The 15,394-nt window shown below is 42.0% G+C and overlaps 1 protein-coding gene across 1 annotated transcript in view; it reads left to right on the top strand.

Moving 5' to 3' along the window:
* Positions 1 to 7,259, top strand: part of VAPA (VAMP associated protein A) — a 48,586-nt gene extending 41,327 nt beyond the window's left edge. Inside the window, exon 6 of the mRNA XM_015406611.1 lies at positions 4,698 to 7,259. Coding sequence (XP_015262097.1) covers positions 4,698 to 4,853 — 156 coding nt within the window. The 3' untranslated portion in view covers positions 4,854 to 7,259. The remainder of the gene's footprint in view (positions 1 to 4,697) is intronic.
* Positions 7,260 to 15,394: the final 8,135 nt, after the last annotated feature.

Below are 15,394 nucleotides of genomic sequence, written 5' to 3'. Positions count from 1 at the left end.
TGGAGCTTACCCACTCCAAGGGCCATAGGATACAATGTTGCCGAATTGCCGCTGAATTTCGGCGGCAAACCGCGAATAAACTGCAGCAAGCTGATCTGGGGGCAACCTGTTTGGGGGCCCATAAAATTTTACCCCCTGGTCCAATTGTCTTGAAACTTGGTGGGTATGTTGGGGAGAGGTTCCAGTGAGCACGCTCCAAGTTTGGAGCCTCTACCCCAAACCCCCTCCCCCCCAGCCCCCCACAAACTTTCAAGAGGATTTTTGCCATTGACTTCAATGGCCCCATTGATTATAATGGACCCGAATTTTTCGGGATTTTTTTTCGGGATTCGGACAAGCTCATAAATTGCTAATTCGGGATCCCAAAAGCCGAAAAAAGCCGAAAATCGTTATTTTCGGCTTTTTTTCGGCTCGGGATCCCGAAATGCACATCCCTAGTCTCTTCTCCCTCCTTCCTGTTGCCCTGGAAACCAGAGCAAAAGGTGGGACAAAAAAAAACAGGAAAGAGCCCTAGAGGAAAACCAAAAGTCTCTCTCCAGCCCTTTAAACCGCTCCACCACCAGCTATTTGGTATAGCCAAATATACCTGGAAAAAGCCAAAAAAATTCTGCTTTATTCAGGATCAGCTATACCGGTCAGATAATCTGATCTGTATTCGGCTTTTAAAATACGCAAACAATACCGGTAAGGTATTTTTTCCGGGTATTTTTTGTTTTAGATACAGCTGAGTGCACACCCCTAATACCATCTAAGTTGTTTGTTTCTGTACTGCAGGAACGTAATTGCAGTCACCTTTGAAAAAATACAAAAAGTGCAGGATTGAACAAAAGCAGAGGTTGTGAAAATATTTCAGTGACATAGGAGCTGAATATTTAGCCATCAAATGAGTAACTTCAAGCTTAAAAAATTATTAAAAAATTATCAGTACAAATTCTGGGCCAAGTCTTTTCTTGTTGACACATATAAAGTACAGTGGATTCAGTCTTCAGTTAAGTAAAGTACAGGATTCACAACAGTCTTCAGTTAAGCAAGTGCAAACTAAACAGAATTGTCTCTGAACCAAGACACTGCATATATATTCATCAAAACCAGCCATTCATAAATTTGAATTCAGTCATTGGATTTCTCCAAATGCTAACTGTAGTAACTAGCCAATTGGATAGTGACTAGCAAATTAGATAGTGATACTAATCACCCTTCCAATTCTGGTTCTGCACATTTGTTCCGAAGACTTGCTGCTGAAAACTATTGGATGTTTGTTAAAAATGGCTTGGAATGACTTTCATATTGACATGTCATTGGTATACTCTATATTCATGGTTGTCCGTTTTTGATCAGCTTATGGGACTCAACATGATGACTGCATATCTCTTCAGCTGCATTAGTTATGCTAAGACTTTGGGTTAGATGAAGGGCACAAAATTTCTGCTTGTGTTCCATCTCTTATGCAACTGGAAATGCAAGAAAAAGACCAGGCGAAGTCAGATTTTTGCAACCCCCACCTGCATTTCCACTTGTACAAAATGTTGTACAACCAGTTTCCGGGCACTGTACTATATAGGGTGGAAAGCACTGAGTGCTGAACAAGATCTAGGGCAAATGGAATTGCACTAACTGTGCTTTCTGCTTGCTTATTGCTGGATCCAAACCACTGTCATTAATTAGTTATTGAAGGAACTATTTGGAATCATGTTCTGTAATTGCCAGTTTTTTTCTTGCTTTCACACTTGCTGTTGTATTTTTTAACTGTGCGAAGCTGGCAGGATGTGACAACCTCCCATTACATTATATGATGGGGTAAATAGTATTGGCATTTTTCATGATACAGCTCAAAACCAAAATAATAATAATAATAGTTACAATATGCCCATTTGCTGAAACACCAGGAGAAAAAATAACCCCAGTATTACCACGTCAACATTATGAGACCAAACAACGGGTCTTGTTATGTTGTGAAACTGAATGCTGAATGTGGATTAACAGCTACATACTCGCCTCTTCAACGAAACAAAAAAATATCCTTAAGTGCTGCTAAGTTTGTTGTCACTATAGAATCATAACAATTCCTGTCATTAGAGCCAATATCTACCGTAAGTGACAGGTCAGTCCAGAGAAAATGTTGCCCATTACATACTGGAAGCTTCATACAAAAAGATTTGTTTGCTAGGATTGTTTAAGGGTTTTTTTAATGCAGAGATCCATCACTTTTTAAAGACCTTTTTTGTAAGTATTTTGTGTGTGTGTCTGTGCCTGGAAGTCATGGTTGACTTTGGGTGACCTCCAGTGGGGCTTGGACTTTTCAGAGAGGTGGCTTGCTATTGCCTTCCTCTGAGTCCCAGCCCTGGTATTGCTTGGAGGTCTCCCATACAAGTACTTGCCAGGATCGGCTTTGCTTAGCTTCTGAGATCTGACAAGATCTGGCTTGCCTGGGCTACCCAGGACAGGGCAGGATTGTTTAAGTTTGATTAGATGAAGTGCTGCCACTGGTGCTGGCAGTAGTATAGATGAGCCAGTGACTCTCAACTCAGTGAAGGAGTGCCACCCACTCTGTCTTGCCTTTCAGCCTTCTTGAAGACAGACTGTCACCAATATTATTATTATGTTGATCTAGGAAATTCCATTGTATATTGAAATAAATTTAATCCATAGATTGTAGACTAGAGTTGGCCAAATCACCAAATGTTCTACAGTTAGTCTGACAACATGAGCTGCAGCTGTTGACTATGTTAGTAGCAGGATCTCAGCATTCCTCTACTGATTTCAGAAGCTGTGTCTTGATAGGCTTTTTCAGGGAGCCAACTGCATAGGCTATGGTGGGATGATATGCCTATGTTTCAGTTCTGAAATGTTTCTTCAGAACGAATTCTGTATCATGTGAAGAAGAGAAGAAATTTATACCCCGCCCTTCACTACCCAAAGGAGTCACAATCTCATTTCCCTCCCCCTCCCCACAACAGGTGGGGCTGAGAGAGTTGATTTGAGAACTGCTTGTGAGAGAACAGCTCTGCAAGAACATTTGACTGACCCAACGTCACACCAACAGCTGCATGTGGAGGAGTGGAGAATTGACTCTGGTTCTCCCAAATTAGAGCCCGCGTTCCTAACCATTACACCAAACAATATGTGCTAAATTGTCTGATCTTTAAAACCAGCACTAGGCTGTGTTGTGTGAGTGCTGGAATAGAACATTTCACTCTTCCAGGGTGCTTTGATGCACACCTGAGATTCAGCATTCTTTGACCGAGTAACTCCATTTTGAATCAGAATTCGTAAATAGGTTTGATAGGATTACTCAAGGACTCAGCTGTGTCTGACAGTTGTTCAGTTTCAGTAATTAATATAACTAAGGAGTCTGTCAATATAGCTGTTATCATTCTGCTTATCTGTACTTCTTGCATAGGAATGTTTTAAACCCATTGTTAACAATGTTTTTTCTTTCCTCTGTGTATGAAAATCTTGCGAACTGAGAATTCATTTTAGTCATCTGACAAAGTGGGCTCCAGCTCATGAAGGCATGTGTTATAAGAAATTTCAGTGTTTAAGGTGTCACAAGACTAAATGTCTACCTCGCTGGAATTGCTGATTAGTACTTTGTTTTTAGATACTGGAATATGCCCATGCATCCTGAACATTAAATTTAAAAGGTTTCCATTTCAGCATCATCAGTGCTTCTGATAATAATTTGTGTCCTTATGCCTCCATTGCACTTAATGCCTCTAAAAATTGTGAAAAGTGTATAATGTCCATAACAGGTTGATTGTTAGAATGTGTTGCATATGTCAGCAAAATGACTTGATTCAAAGTTTGTGGTTATGTTCTTGATCTAAAAGGAAATTATTTCCCTATGACTTTCAAATTTGAACTTTGCCCATACTTAAGTGAAATAGCTAGCCTACCATACCAGTGCCATTGAAATACTTTTCTAGACCTTAGCTTTCATTCGGTTTTTGTTTCAAGGTACCAATATTATTTCCAAATATATTGGGTTGGATGCAACCAGCTTTTTCCACTGATGGAAATGGGAGGAGGCAGTCCCCTTTGACCACCAGAAAGGCTATGCTGGAGATCATGGGGCTTGCATGGGCAAAAACCATGTGGGAAGGGGCTGTAATATGGAGGGGAGTAAAGTGAGACTGAGTGAGAAAGCTGGTCGGATCTAACCCATTGGCCAGTAACTGGAGGGAACTTTTTACCTGCCATGTGAAATTATATTTGCTATCTTGAAATCAGACCATGCTGCAAATTGATCACATTCCTTTCCCAGGTCTGTGGGAGACATAAAACTTGACTGAGCTTTGGAAAAGCTGTTGTGCATGTACCTATAGCCATCTGGTTTCTTGTTCAGGAAACTTATTAATTTTTAAAATGGGAAGCTAGATTTAATCAGCGATTCAAAGTGTCTTGATTTAGCGCCTTAGTTAATTTGGTGTATAGGGGAAGATGGGTTTTGTATTTTGTACTTAGAAAAAGAATATGGCACTGTTATACACGCGTTCTTTTGCTCACTCTCTACTATTTTATTGTTTTACATCCTATAAATACAAATAGTCATAAATAAATTTGTAAAACTTTACTTTAAACTTCTCCTCCCAAAAGTAAAATGTTCTAGTTTCATTCAGAAGTCTGAGAATGACACCATTTGGATGAATTTTCTGAGATTTTTGTGTTGATGAATTTCTTTCATATGGTTTTTTCAGGATGAAGGTTTGAGGCTGAGAAAGGTGGCACACTCGGATAAATCTGGACCATCAGGCTTGGCTCTCCGAGATAATGGCTCTAAACCTCTTCCCTTGCTTCTTGTTGTAATTGCAGCTGTTTTCATTGGATTCTTTTTAGGGAAATTCATCTTGTAGAGAGGGAGAAAGAGAGAGAAGCATGCAGAATGCAGCTTCCTTTATTCTTCTTGGCCAGAAAAAGTGTATTTACCTACCACTTCATTGGTAGTATGGCCCAAGTGACCATTTTTGTGTACAGCATCATACAGGCTTTGCCTCTAATGATCTTGCACGGTTAGACAATAAGAAAAGACAAACAGTTCGGCTGCTGGACAAAAAAATGTATATTAATTCATCAATAGCAGGTGTCAGTTGCACATTCAGTCCTTTATGAAAAGTCATAAATAAAGAATTGTTCTTTCTTTCTGTGGTTTTAATAAGAGTTCAAAAATTGTTCAAAGTCTTGTAAATGTTATTTTAATAATCCTTCTAAAATTTTATCTGTTGCTCTTGCCTCTGGGAAAAATGATCATTAGAATGTTAATCCCACTTGTTCAGGAATACGATGAAGCATTCTGTGAGGGAATGGCTCCTCTCAGTATGTAAATTTTCTCCTTTACCTTACTTTGCTAATATCATGGCAGAATTTCTTACCCCTTGTGAGGCAGTTGAATAAGTTTTTCATCCTTACAGCCCTGTCCCATGGTATTTAACATACAAAAAAATAAAACTGTTAACAGACTTCCTGCTGGGTAGCTTGTTTGTGTGAATGGTACTTTTAGAAAGGTTTTTCTAACAAGTTCTATACATAACTTGCTTCTTGTCGCAGGTGAACATTGCTCAGTTCACGAGCCTTGGCTTCATCTGGTGCCAGTGACACTTTGGAATATAAGTAAGGGGTTCTATACCGTTTTAAAAGAAAAGCAAAAGATATCTGGCTGTTTAGCAGAATGAAAGGTTGAAATTACATTTGTGTTTGGACATGGGGCAAATTCTGAGAAGCAGATATTTTAAATGTGTCTTTTAAAATACTGCTTGGCTTCAGGGGTATTGAATAGGCAACATATTCTTTCATTGATGATCCTTTTCTTTCTGGAGTCTCCAGCTGTTTCTTAAATGACCAGAAATCTGTTGCTCAAATTTTAGTCCAAATGTTCCCTAGAATTGCATTTTTACAACATTTCGATACTTTTTTTTCTGTTTAAATGGTCCATATTCTGTCATGCAGGGAAGCTGGTAGGCTGAGCAAGCTTTGAACATTTAATTTTGTGAGAGGAAAACAAAAACTTTGCCCAGCAAATGTCTTGGCATGGTGGCCTATTAGCTATGCATACCTTCTGTATTTTTTGAAAATTAGTTTTATTATTGGGTCTGAACTGCTTTTCTGCCCTTTAATCCTCTGGCTCATCTAATTTCTGGTCTTTGTATCATTAAGTATATTTTTTGAAAGCACAATACAGCTATTCTTAACTGTTATCCATCATAAGAAATTATTTTAGAGCTAACATTTGGAAGGCTTATTCCTGTAAGCAAAATTTTGTATATTCTTGGAAAGCTTGACTGGATATGATGCAGCTAAGCGTGTTAGATATTATATAGCTGAGAAATGTTCTAGCAAAAATATACATAATCTTGGTTGCCTTTGATTTCTAGTGCTTTTTTAATGGAAGACGTACTTACATCATGTACTGTCACTGCTCTCTATGGTAAACTTTTATAAGACATCTTACAAATTGCAAACAAGACAACGAACAAACCACTGCTTGATGTTTCACTTGAAAGCATGCAAATACAGACGTTTCCTTTTTGTGTGTTCTGGTATCTGCATTCAAGTCTTCTCTGACCCTAGTGACTGGAAGAAGTTTGCTGAAGTCTGGTTCTTACTTCATCGGTTCTAAAACCAATAAGACTCTTCATGCTGTGGTGTATAAATGGTACGTCAGAAGAAATCATAAACCTATTCCTTAAAGGAAGCTGATCCTTGGAAGATTAAAGAAAAAAAGACTAATGTACAGGCTGTAACTTCTCTAGACACATTTGGATATTTCTAATGTGGAGCAGGAAAACTTCAGAGAGACGTTTACTGTTAAACTAGTGTATATAAAGGCTAGTAATAATGGCAATGTATTTTAGGCCTAGAGAGCAGAAAGAATTTATCCAAGCTAGGCTTGGGTGTTTGGCAGTGGGAAATATACCAATGTGGGAATGGTCTCATGCCACAAAAATGACATTCCAAAGTCTAAATTCTGATTATTCATAGTTATAAATAGAAAACAAGTGATAAGTTCAGTTATGAGGACCTGTTTAGGCCAGGCTATAAACTCCAGAGTTGTTGGATGAGTCAGTGTGCATTTGGAGGTCATAAGCAGTACAGGTACAGCGGGTGCTCCTGCTTGTATGGATGCACTTCTGGTTTCTAATAATCCCTTCATAACTGTATATAAATGTAACGCTAAACTATTTTGCTCTCAGGAGTGATTTTGGATGATATCAACTGTATTCAGTGAAATTATGTAACATGGATTAAATTGTCTGTTCCTGAAATGGTTAGAACTTGTGTGCTTGCTTGTGTACATAAATGTGAGAGAATCTATCCCTGTTACTAATACGAATAAGTCTGGAAATTGTGTGAGAGACATCTTCCCCAACGTTCAGTGTTGGGCATATTGCAAATCACTTGCTTCCACAGCCTGAATGACTCAAGTCTTGCAATCAGAGTTTATAACGTATTTTATTGACTATGCTTTTAAAAGCAAATTATGATAACATGAAGGTGCCTGAAAGAACCTGATGAACATAAAGAAATATTTTCCTTTCGTTGCTCCATCTAAAGTTGATAAGTATTAAACCAAGCCAAGGTGTATTTAATCTGTTTAAAAGGGAAGCCTCTGTTAAAATAAAATTAAAGCAGTTTCTCAGTATATACTTTTGCTTTAAAAGGTAAAGGTAAAGGTTCCCTTGCTCGAAAGCCAGTCGAGTCCGACTCTAGGGTTGCGGTGCTCATCTCTGTTTCAAAGCCGAAGAGCCAGCGCTGTCCGAAGACGTTTCTGTGGTCATGTGGCCAGCATGACTAAACACCAAGGCGCACGGAACGCTGTTACCTTCCCACCGAAGTGGGCCCTATTTATCTACTTGCAATTTCTTGCTTTCGAACTGCTAGGTTGGCAGGAGCTGGAACTAGAGACGGGAGCTCACTCCGTCATGCGTCAACTCAGGTCTCGAACTGCTGAACTACTGACCTTCCACAGCCTGCAGTTCAGCGTCTTAACCACTTGAGCCACCGCAGCTTTACACAATTGTAAAAGTGTTAGACTGGTACACAAGGTGGCAGCCTAATATTGTAAGTTGGTATAAAATGAATAATTTCACATTTTTGTTAACATGTTTAAGTAACAGTGAAATTCTAATAGTATTGATAGTGGTTGTACTGTTGTGCACAGCAGGTAGTTTGTGATAAGACTCCAGTGATTTTCGTGGTCTTCATACAGTCCCACACTTGGGTTTCAGCCTGCATTCGAAAGCGACCTCAGAGAATATAAGAGCTAGCCTCTGGCATTTTGGTGTGTTTTTCTCCCACACTCTGGGGAGCAGGCATCAACTGTGCTTGCCTGGAGCTGAGGAGAAAGTGCCCTCCCACTCGGTTCCTTCTTGACCACCACATCGCTCACACCTCGCTGCATTTCTTTTCTCCTTGAGCTTCCTCGGCCCTTTTTTCTCACAATTTGTGTTGTTTTTTCCATCTCTACCTTTGATCTTCTTGTCTACCTATATAAAAAAGGATTTCTATGAGCTCATACTAATTTCTTTTTCCTCACTGACCTTTCCCTTCCCCCTCCTCTCTGGTCGCAGCATATGGAAGGGACGACTTCCTTCAAAAAGTGCCATGGCTGCCGGGCCAAACTTCTCTTGACAGACGGCCTCGATCTCTGCCTTTTTTGCCTTGGTGAAAGCCCCAGAGTTGAATCCTGCTCTCACTACGCAACCTTTACTAAGCAAGCCAGGAAGAATAGGGCTGCCTGTCTACTGAGTTTTCTACTAGAGGCTTCACTTAGCCCAAACATGTTCGCGTCTTCAACTTCACTGGCTACACTGCTTCCCTCACCTATGAGGGAAGATTCAGCTGTGTTGACTGTTTCAACTCCTTCTGTATTGAAGAAACCCAAGCCAAATCTTCAGAGATGTCATTGGGTTTGTTCTCAGACACGCCAAGACTGGAAAAGTTGAAATTGGCCTCGGTGTCAGCCTTGACACCAACTGCACCGTTGGTAGCCAAAGATGCTTTGACATCAACACCCCACTCAGAGCAGGGCACACCGGTGCTACTGACTTCGACTCTCTCGAAACCGGCTGCTTACCTTCCTGCGACCCATACTCAGCTGCATCCAGGACAGCAAGTCTGCTTTGTGCCATTGAGTTCTCCTTCAGTATGCAGCCTCACTTCTGTGAACACTATCGCATCCAAGATGGCCCACCTCCAGGAAGGATGGTTCTTGCATCAGGAGCCACTCTTCGGGACCCCGTGAGACATCGTCTGTTACAAGGGACTGCCACCACTCTTACAGCCAATTGGGCTCTGGCAGTGTGCACCACAGTCATTCGAGATCTTCTTACTATAGGAGCCGTCATGAACAAAGTTACTCTTTGGATTCAAGATCCCCTCTCACCATCATTCCAGGTCTTGCCATTATCAGCATACTCACTTTTCCCAGTCTCCTTCACAGTCAGTCCGTCAGTCCTGAGGGAGATCTCACACCAGGTCTCAGACACCCCATTGCTTGACATCAAACCTCTTGCTATCGCCTGATATACCACAATCCCATCCCAATGCCTCCACCTCAGCCATTGGGCCCGAAGAGACCTCGCCTTATCAGGTCGGCTGCCCCCTGGTCTCATACCTCTATGGAGGTTCTAGTGTCCGTGCAACCTTTGGGTTGACACCCCCCCCCCGCTGCACTGGACAAACCATCAATCCAGCTCCAACTTCCATCAGCCTTCCCGCTCAATTAAGGGGCACACGGGCTTCTTCACTGGAACTGTTGGATGTTGGCACTGATAGCTTGGATCCGAATGGCAATGATCCCCTCTGTGCATCCCCTGAATCATACATAATGTGTCCGAGTTCTGTCTCACCTTGTGATGGTTTTAAGTCATACCTAGAGCTGATCACTCACAGGGCACTACAGGGCTGGATGACATGCGATATACCCAAGGACACTGACCTCATTCACAAGCTGGTGCAGTCAGACCTACCACCAGTTGGCTATCTTGCCCATGCTCCCAGCACATTTGGAGGGGTTGAAGGAAGCCTGGTACAAACCCTCGTTCGATTTCTCCAGCATCTAAAAGGTTCAAGGCCCTTTATGGTGTTTATTCCTCTGACTCCAAGTTCCTCTTCTCACATCCTCTGCCAAACTCTGATTGTGCACTCAGCTATGAAGTCAAAGCAAGTATGCTATGCGGTTCCCCTGGATTGGGAGGGCTGAAAGATTAACAGCTTGGCTAGGAAGGTTTACCCCCTAAACAGAATTGTTTCAAAAATGCACAATTACCTGTCCTACAATTTTCAGTTGGCAAACCAATTTACACCCTTGATAGCCGAACTCTCACAATCCTTTCAACTTCCACTGCCACTTCTATGCTGTCTGAAATGTTCTGGGTCTCAAAACAGATAAACACACTGAGACATACAGTCATGTGTTCTTCCAAGACTTTAACTGCTTTCTAGCGCCACTTGACTCAGATCAACATCTCTGCAACTAACTATTAAAGCCAAGGTAGATGACCTACCTTTCTACAGTGAAGGATTATTCCACACAACTGACAAGAACCTCACCACCTTCGACGATAGCAGAAAGCATGCTAAGAGTCTGGATATTGCCCAGCCTGCCAGTCAATGCCAATTTTAGTCTCAGCAATGGAAATCTACTTATCTGAAACATCAGCACCCCCCATGCACAACGGACAACTGTAGACAGAAACCTACAACTACCAAGCTACCATACCAATCTAAGCAAAAGTCTCAGTTCATCAAGAGACAGACACAGCCGACCAGACTCTTTGACTTTATCAGCCATTGAGATTTTACTCCCCATCCTCCAATCACCCCACTTCTGGGCACCAGACTGCGTCCCTACTTGCCAAACTGGGAAGCCATTGCATTGGGCACCTGGGTCCTTACTATCATTTGGGTGGGGTATGCCACAGAGTTTCATTCTCTACCTCACGTTACTCATTTTGTGGCCATGCTCTTGTATCAGCATATCTTCCTGCAGACAGGGCCTTTATGCTATGCTCACTAGTTCAGGCCATGATAGCAACACCCAGTCAGCAAAGACCATCCAACGTCTCCTAGGCCTCATGGCCACTACATATGTCATCCCATTTGCCAGGCTGCAAATGTGACCACTTCAGCAATGGTTCTTTCCACAGTTCGAACCCACTCACTAACCACAGTCAGTTATGCCCACTCTTCCTCATAATATCCTCTCCGCACTCGAATGGTGGACTCTGTACAACAGCCTGCTGAGCAGCATGCCCTTTCATCAGTCACCCCCCGGAAATTGTCTTATCAACAGATGCCTCGCTATGGGGTTGAGGAGCCCACTGCAAGGCACTCTATGCAAAAGGACAATGGTCAGCTATAGGCCAGCAACTACACAGCAACTGTCTCGAGTTGCTGGCTGTCCATTGAGTACTGAAGTCCTTCCTTCCAGTACTGAAGGGTCAGTCTGTGCAAGTTGCCACATACAACATTGCAACTGTTATATAAATAAGCAGGGGGGGGGCTGTGTCAGCAAAATTGTGCAGACGGGTTTTTGCTCTCTGACACTGGTGCATAGACCACAACATCTACCTGATTGCCGTCCATGTACCAGGGGTCCAGAATATTCAGGCAGACCTACTCAGCAGAACCAGGTCCAATGGGCACGAGTGGTCGATCAACCTGAAATACGTCCAATCAACAAATAGACCCTAGGACGGCCCCACTTCCTAATATTCTGTTGTACCTGGTCTGTTAGTGATTCTGGACTCAGTTTCTCATCACTGAAAGTCCATGAAAGGCCATATCCATGACTTGGTGGAAGGTGGTACCCTTTTCTCACATTGCATCACCAAGTTTTTCCTTAAAGGTATGCTACGATGTCACCTCTCATTCCTGACTGGAGCCTGTTGCTTGTTCTGACTAAGTTGATGGACAAACTGAGCTAATGGTGACCACAGCGCTTCACTTCCTCTCTTGGAAGACCTTGGCAAAGAGGGCGAGCGACTTCTGTGGCTTCCAGGCACATGCCTCCTATACTCTCTTCCACAAGAAGAAAGTGGTATTGCATCTTGACCCTGACTTTTTGCCAAAAGTGGTCTTTTCATTTCACCTGTCACAATCTACGGTTCTGCCTGCCTTCTTTCCAGAACTGAATTATGAAGGTCAATGAATTTTGCATACTTTGGATGTTTGCAGAGCATTATCTTTCTTCCTCACAAGAACTTGTCCTTTCCATAAGGGCCTTCATCTGTTTGTGGCCTATGGCCACAAGGTATTTCCTCAGGATCTAGAAAAGTGGGTCACATCTGCCATCTACTTATGTTATGAACTGGCAAACCAACCCTTACCTGCTCAGCTGTGGGCCCATTCCACAAGGGCTGTATCCACTTCAGCAGCTTTCCTGTGAGGCGCGTCTTTGGAAGACATCTGCAATGCAGCTACTTGGTCCTCTCCATCAACTTTTGTGACACATTGTGCCCTCGTCAGAACCTGGCAAGATGCATCCTTTGGGCAGTTAGTAGAGGTCCATCTTCCATTGACCACCACACCAATCATGATTCTTAGGGAGGCCTGTTGCAGGTAAAGAGGTTCCAGGTTGACTGTTGTGTTGAATTACCAGCACCCACCATACAGGTGGTGTAGCTCGCTAACCACCCAAGTGTGAGACTGCACAGAGACCACAAAGAAGATAAACAGGTTGCTTACCTGTAACGGATGGTCTTCAAGTGGTCATCTGTGCAGTCACATGTGCCTGCCCAACCTCTCCCCACTGCTGGCATCTCTCATTCACTTACCTCAAGTCGATGGGACTTACCGGTAGCAGTCAGAAGGTACTAAGCAGGAGGGCACTTTCTCCTCAGCTCCAGGCATGCACAGTCGATGCTTGCTCCCCAGAGTGCAGGAGACAAGTGCACCAGAATGCCAGGGGCTAACTTCTGTATTCTCCAAGGTTGGGTTCGAGTGCAGGCTGAAACCCAAAGGTGTGACTGCACAGATGACCATTCAAAGATTATCAGTTACAGGTAAGCAACGTGTTTTTGCTGCTTGCTATCTACATGATTAAGAATATAACAACAATCGGGCTACAAATATTGGTTAGTATTATTAGTATATACAGCAAATTCATTGGGTTTGTAGAAGCCTTTTATGTGTCTGTGCATTGATAAATTGTAACTTCAGACCATCTGCTGTTTCTTAACAGAGAAGATCTTAGTGTATATATCCTCAGCCATGTTAAAGAAAGCAGTTGCAAGTAATTGGGGAGGGGAACACACACATTGGCACCTGCAACATTGCCTGTACGGTGAACTGAGAGGCTCAACAGCACCTCTAGTCCTTGATTCTTCATGCTCTCATTCATCCTTTTATGGTGCAAATGATTAATAAAGCAAGTTCCCCACAGTGTACATATATTTTCTGTGCAGTGTGCAAGTGGGTATAATGAACAAATGGAATCTACAAGGATAGAAGTCTCTGCTAGGAGAATAATGAGACTTCAGTAGTTAGGCTGTTTTGTACACAAGGCGGACTGGATGGCCACTGCAGACTCCTCCGTTGACAGACTTTTTCCGTCAGAGATGGTCCGTGTTTTAATTAATGGTGATTCCATCCATGTTGCTATTTGAAACAATAAACAATTTCACAGAGTATTCCTAAACGTGTGCATAAGGAGCTTCAGAAACAATAAAGACATCTGTCAAAAAGAATGTTACTCGTTGAGCTAATAAAATATACAGTGGCTATACTGGAAGTGAGGTCTTGAGGCAGTGATATGAAATTTTTGCTTTCTTTGCTAGGAATGTTTAAATCCTATCAGTGGGAGTAAGGGATCTTTAGTTGGTAGAACTTTGATATTTGGTATTGGTTGAATTTTTGTTTTCTTGTGAAAAACTTCATAGGTGATGTGGGAAATCCAGTCATGTTAACTACAGGTCTGCTGGAATAACTAGACATCCATGATCAAAAAGAGAATTGCTGTACTTGGTTCTGGGTTCACCTGAATTCAGCTAACTTTACTGTTTCACATTTGGGGCATTGCAGTTTTCCTGGAATGGTTGGTGTGACATGCTTAGGTGCAGGAACGATACCCCTTTTCCATCTAGTCAGAGCAATGGGATAATCTGGACAGATACCAAGTTGCAGGCCCTGATACTAGGAAGGTCAGTCAGAGAATTCTCATTGGAGACTGGAGAGAAAGGGAACATGGCAATAAAGGAGTAATGCTAGAAGACACTGGAAGCACCTTAGGAAGGGGGGTGCTGTATGTGCAGGTTAGGCCTCTTATCTCCACAGTGCCTTTTGTAACTCACTGCCGCCTTTCTGCCTCAGTCCTTATACCAAGGAGCTTACAGCCTTAAAGATGAAAGTTGATAACAGGCAAAGGTGGTGGTGCATGCTAAGGCTTTGTTTTGAGCTTTGTCTTCTGCTGTATTTCTTGCCACCCTAATACCCTACTCTGTGGCCTCTTTTACTACTAAGGGACCTGAAAAATGCAGATCTTGCATGTAAAAATCATGCAAGTGTTTGATTGGTGTGGTTAATTTCAGGTTTATCAAATACAGTAGTCTGTTAGGGCTTTGGCTGTGTGCATTTTAAGGGTTTTAGGCCCAAATATTGCCATTTTATTTCAGGTTATTCTTGAAGCTAACATCACATTCTGAGCAAGGAAGTTGCCTCTGTACTAGAGATAATATTCTCCCTTAATGGTCCTCTATATTCCACAGGTTCCTTACAATTAGAACAACTCCTCCTAACACACTACTGGTAGTTTGAAAAAAGCCTTTCTTTTGATTTCATTTTGAACCATTTCACTGGAAACTAGGCAGATAGGGAATCTTACAAAGTTTGTTTTTAAGCAACCCAATTTGTGTTCAGTATCCTCAGTTCCCTCTGTAGTATTGCAAACTAAACCACATGGTTCATTTTTAAAACATTGAAATATGTGATCTTATGTATTCTGGAACTCAATTTCCTCCAAAAGTATTCCTTCTCTTAACACAGTCTTCAGATGATGATGTACAACATGATAACTGCAGTAGCTTGCCAGCTCACATCCATAGGTTAGAGAAGATTTTCAAGTAATACTTCCCCTTCTTGCTGCAGTATGTATGTGTGCTGGTGCTTGGCTTTTCCTGAGAACATTGCTTAGTAACACTACTATAGGATCTTGACTGGGGTTTACATGCTGTGAGGAGAGTGATTTTTCATTCAGTGTGAGGCCAGATATCACCACTAGATGGCAATAGTGCATTAATCCAGATCTTCTCTGGCTATGCTTAATGGGGCCATCCTAAACAGTATTACACCTTTTTAAGCACACTGAAGTTAGGATGGCACTGTAAACAGCTTTCAGGTGAGGTCTTAACAATTTAATGTATTGTGCTTTTTTCATATGCATGTTTGCATCATTTTGGGG

The sequence above is a fragment of the Gekko japonicus genome, unplaced genomic scaffold (genome assembly GCF_001447785.1).
Source record: "Gekko japonicus isolate JY-2015 unplaced genomic scaffold, Gekko_japonicus_V1.1 scaffold138, whole genome shotgun sequence".
NCBI classification, from domain to species: domain Eukaryota; kingdom Metazoa; phylum Chordata; class Lepidosauria; order Squamata; family Gekkonidae; genus Gekko; species Gekko japonicus.
The sequence above is the reverse complement of the archived record's forward strand: the minus strand, read 5'-3'. Positions and strand labels throughout refer to the sequence as shown.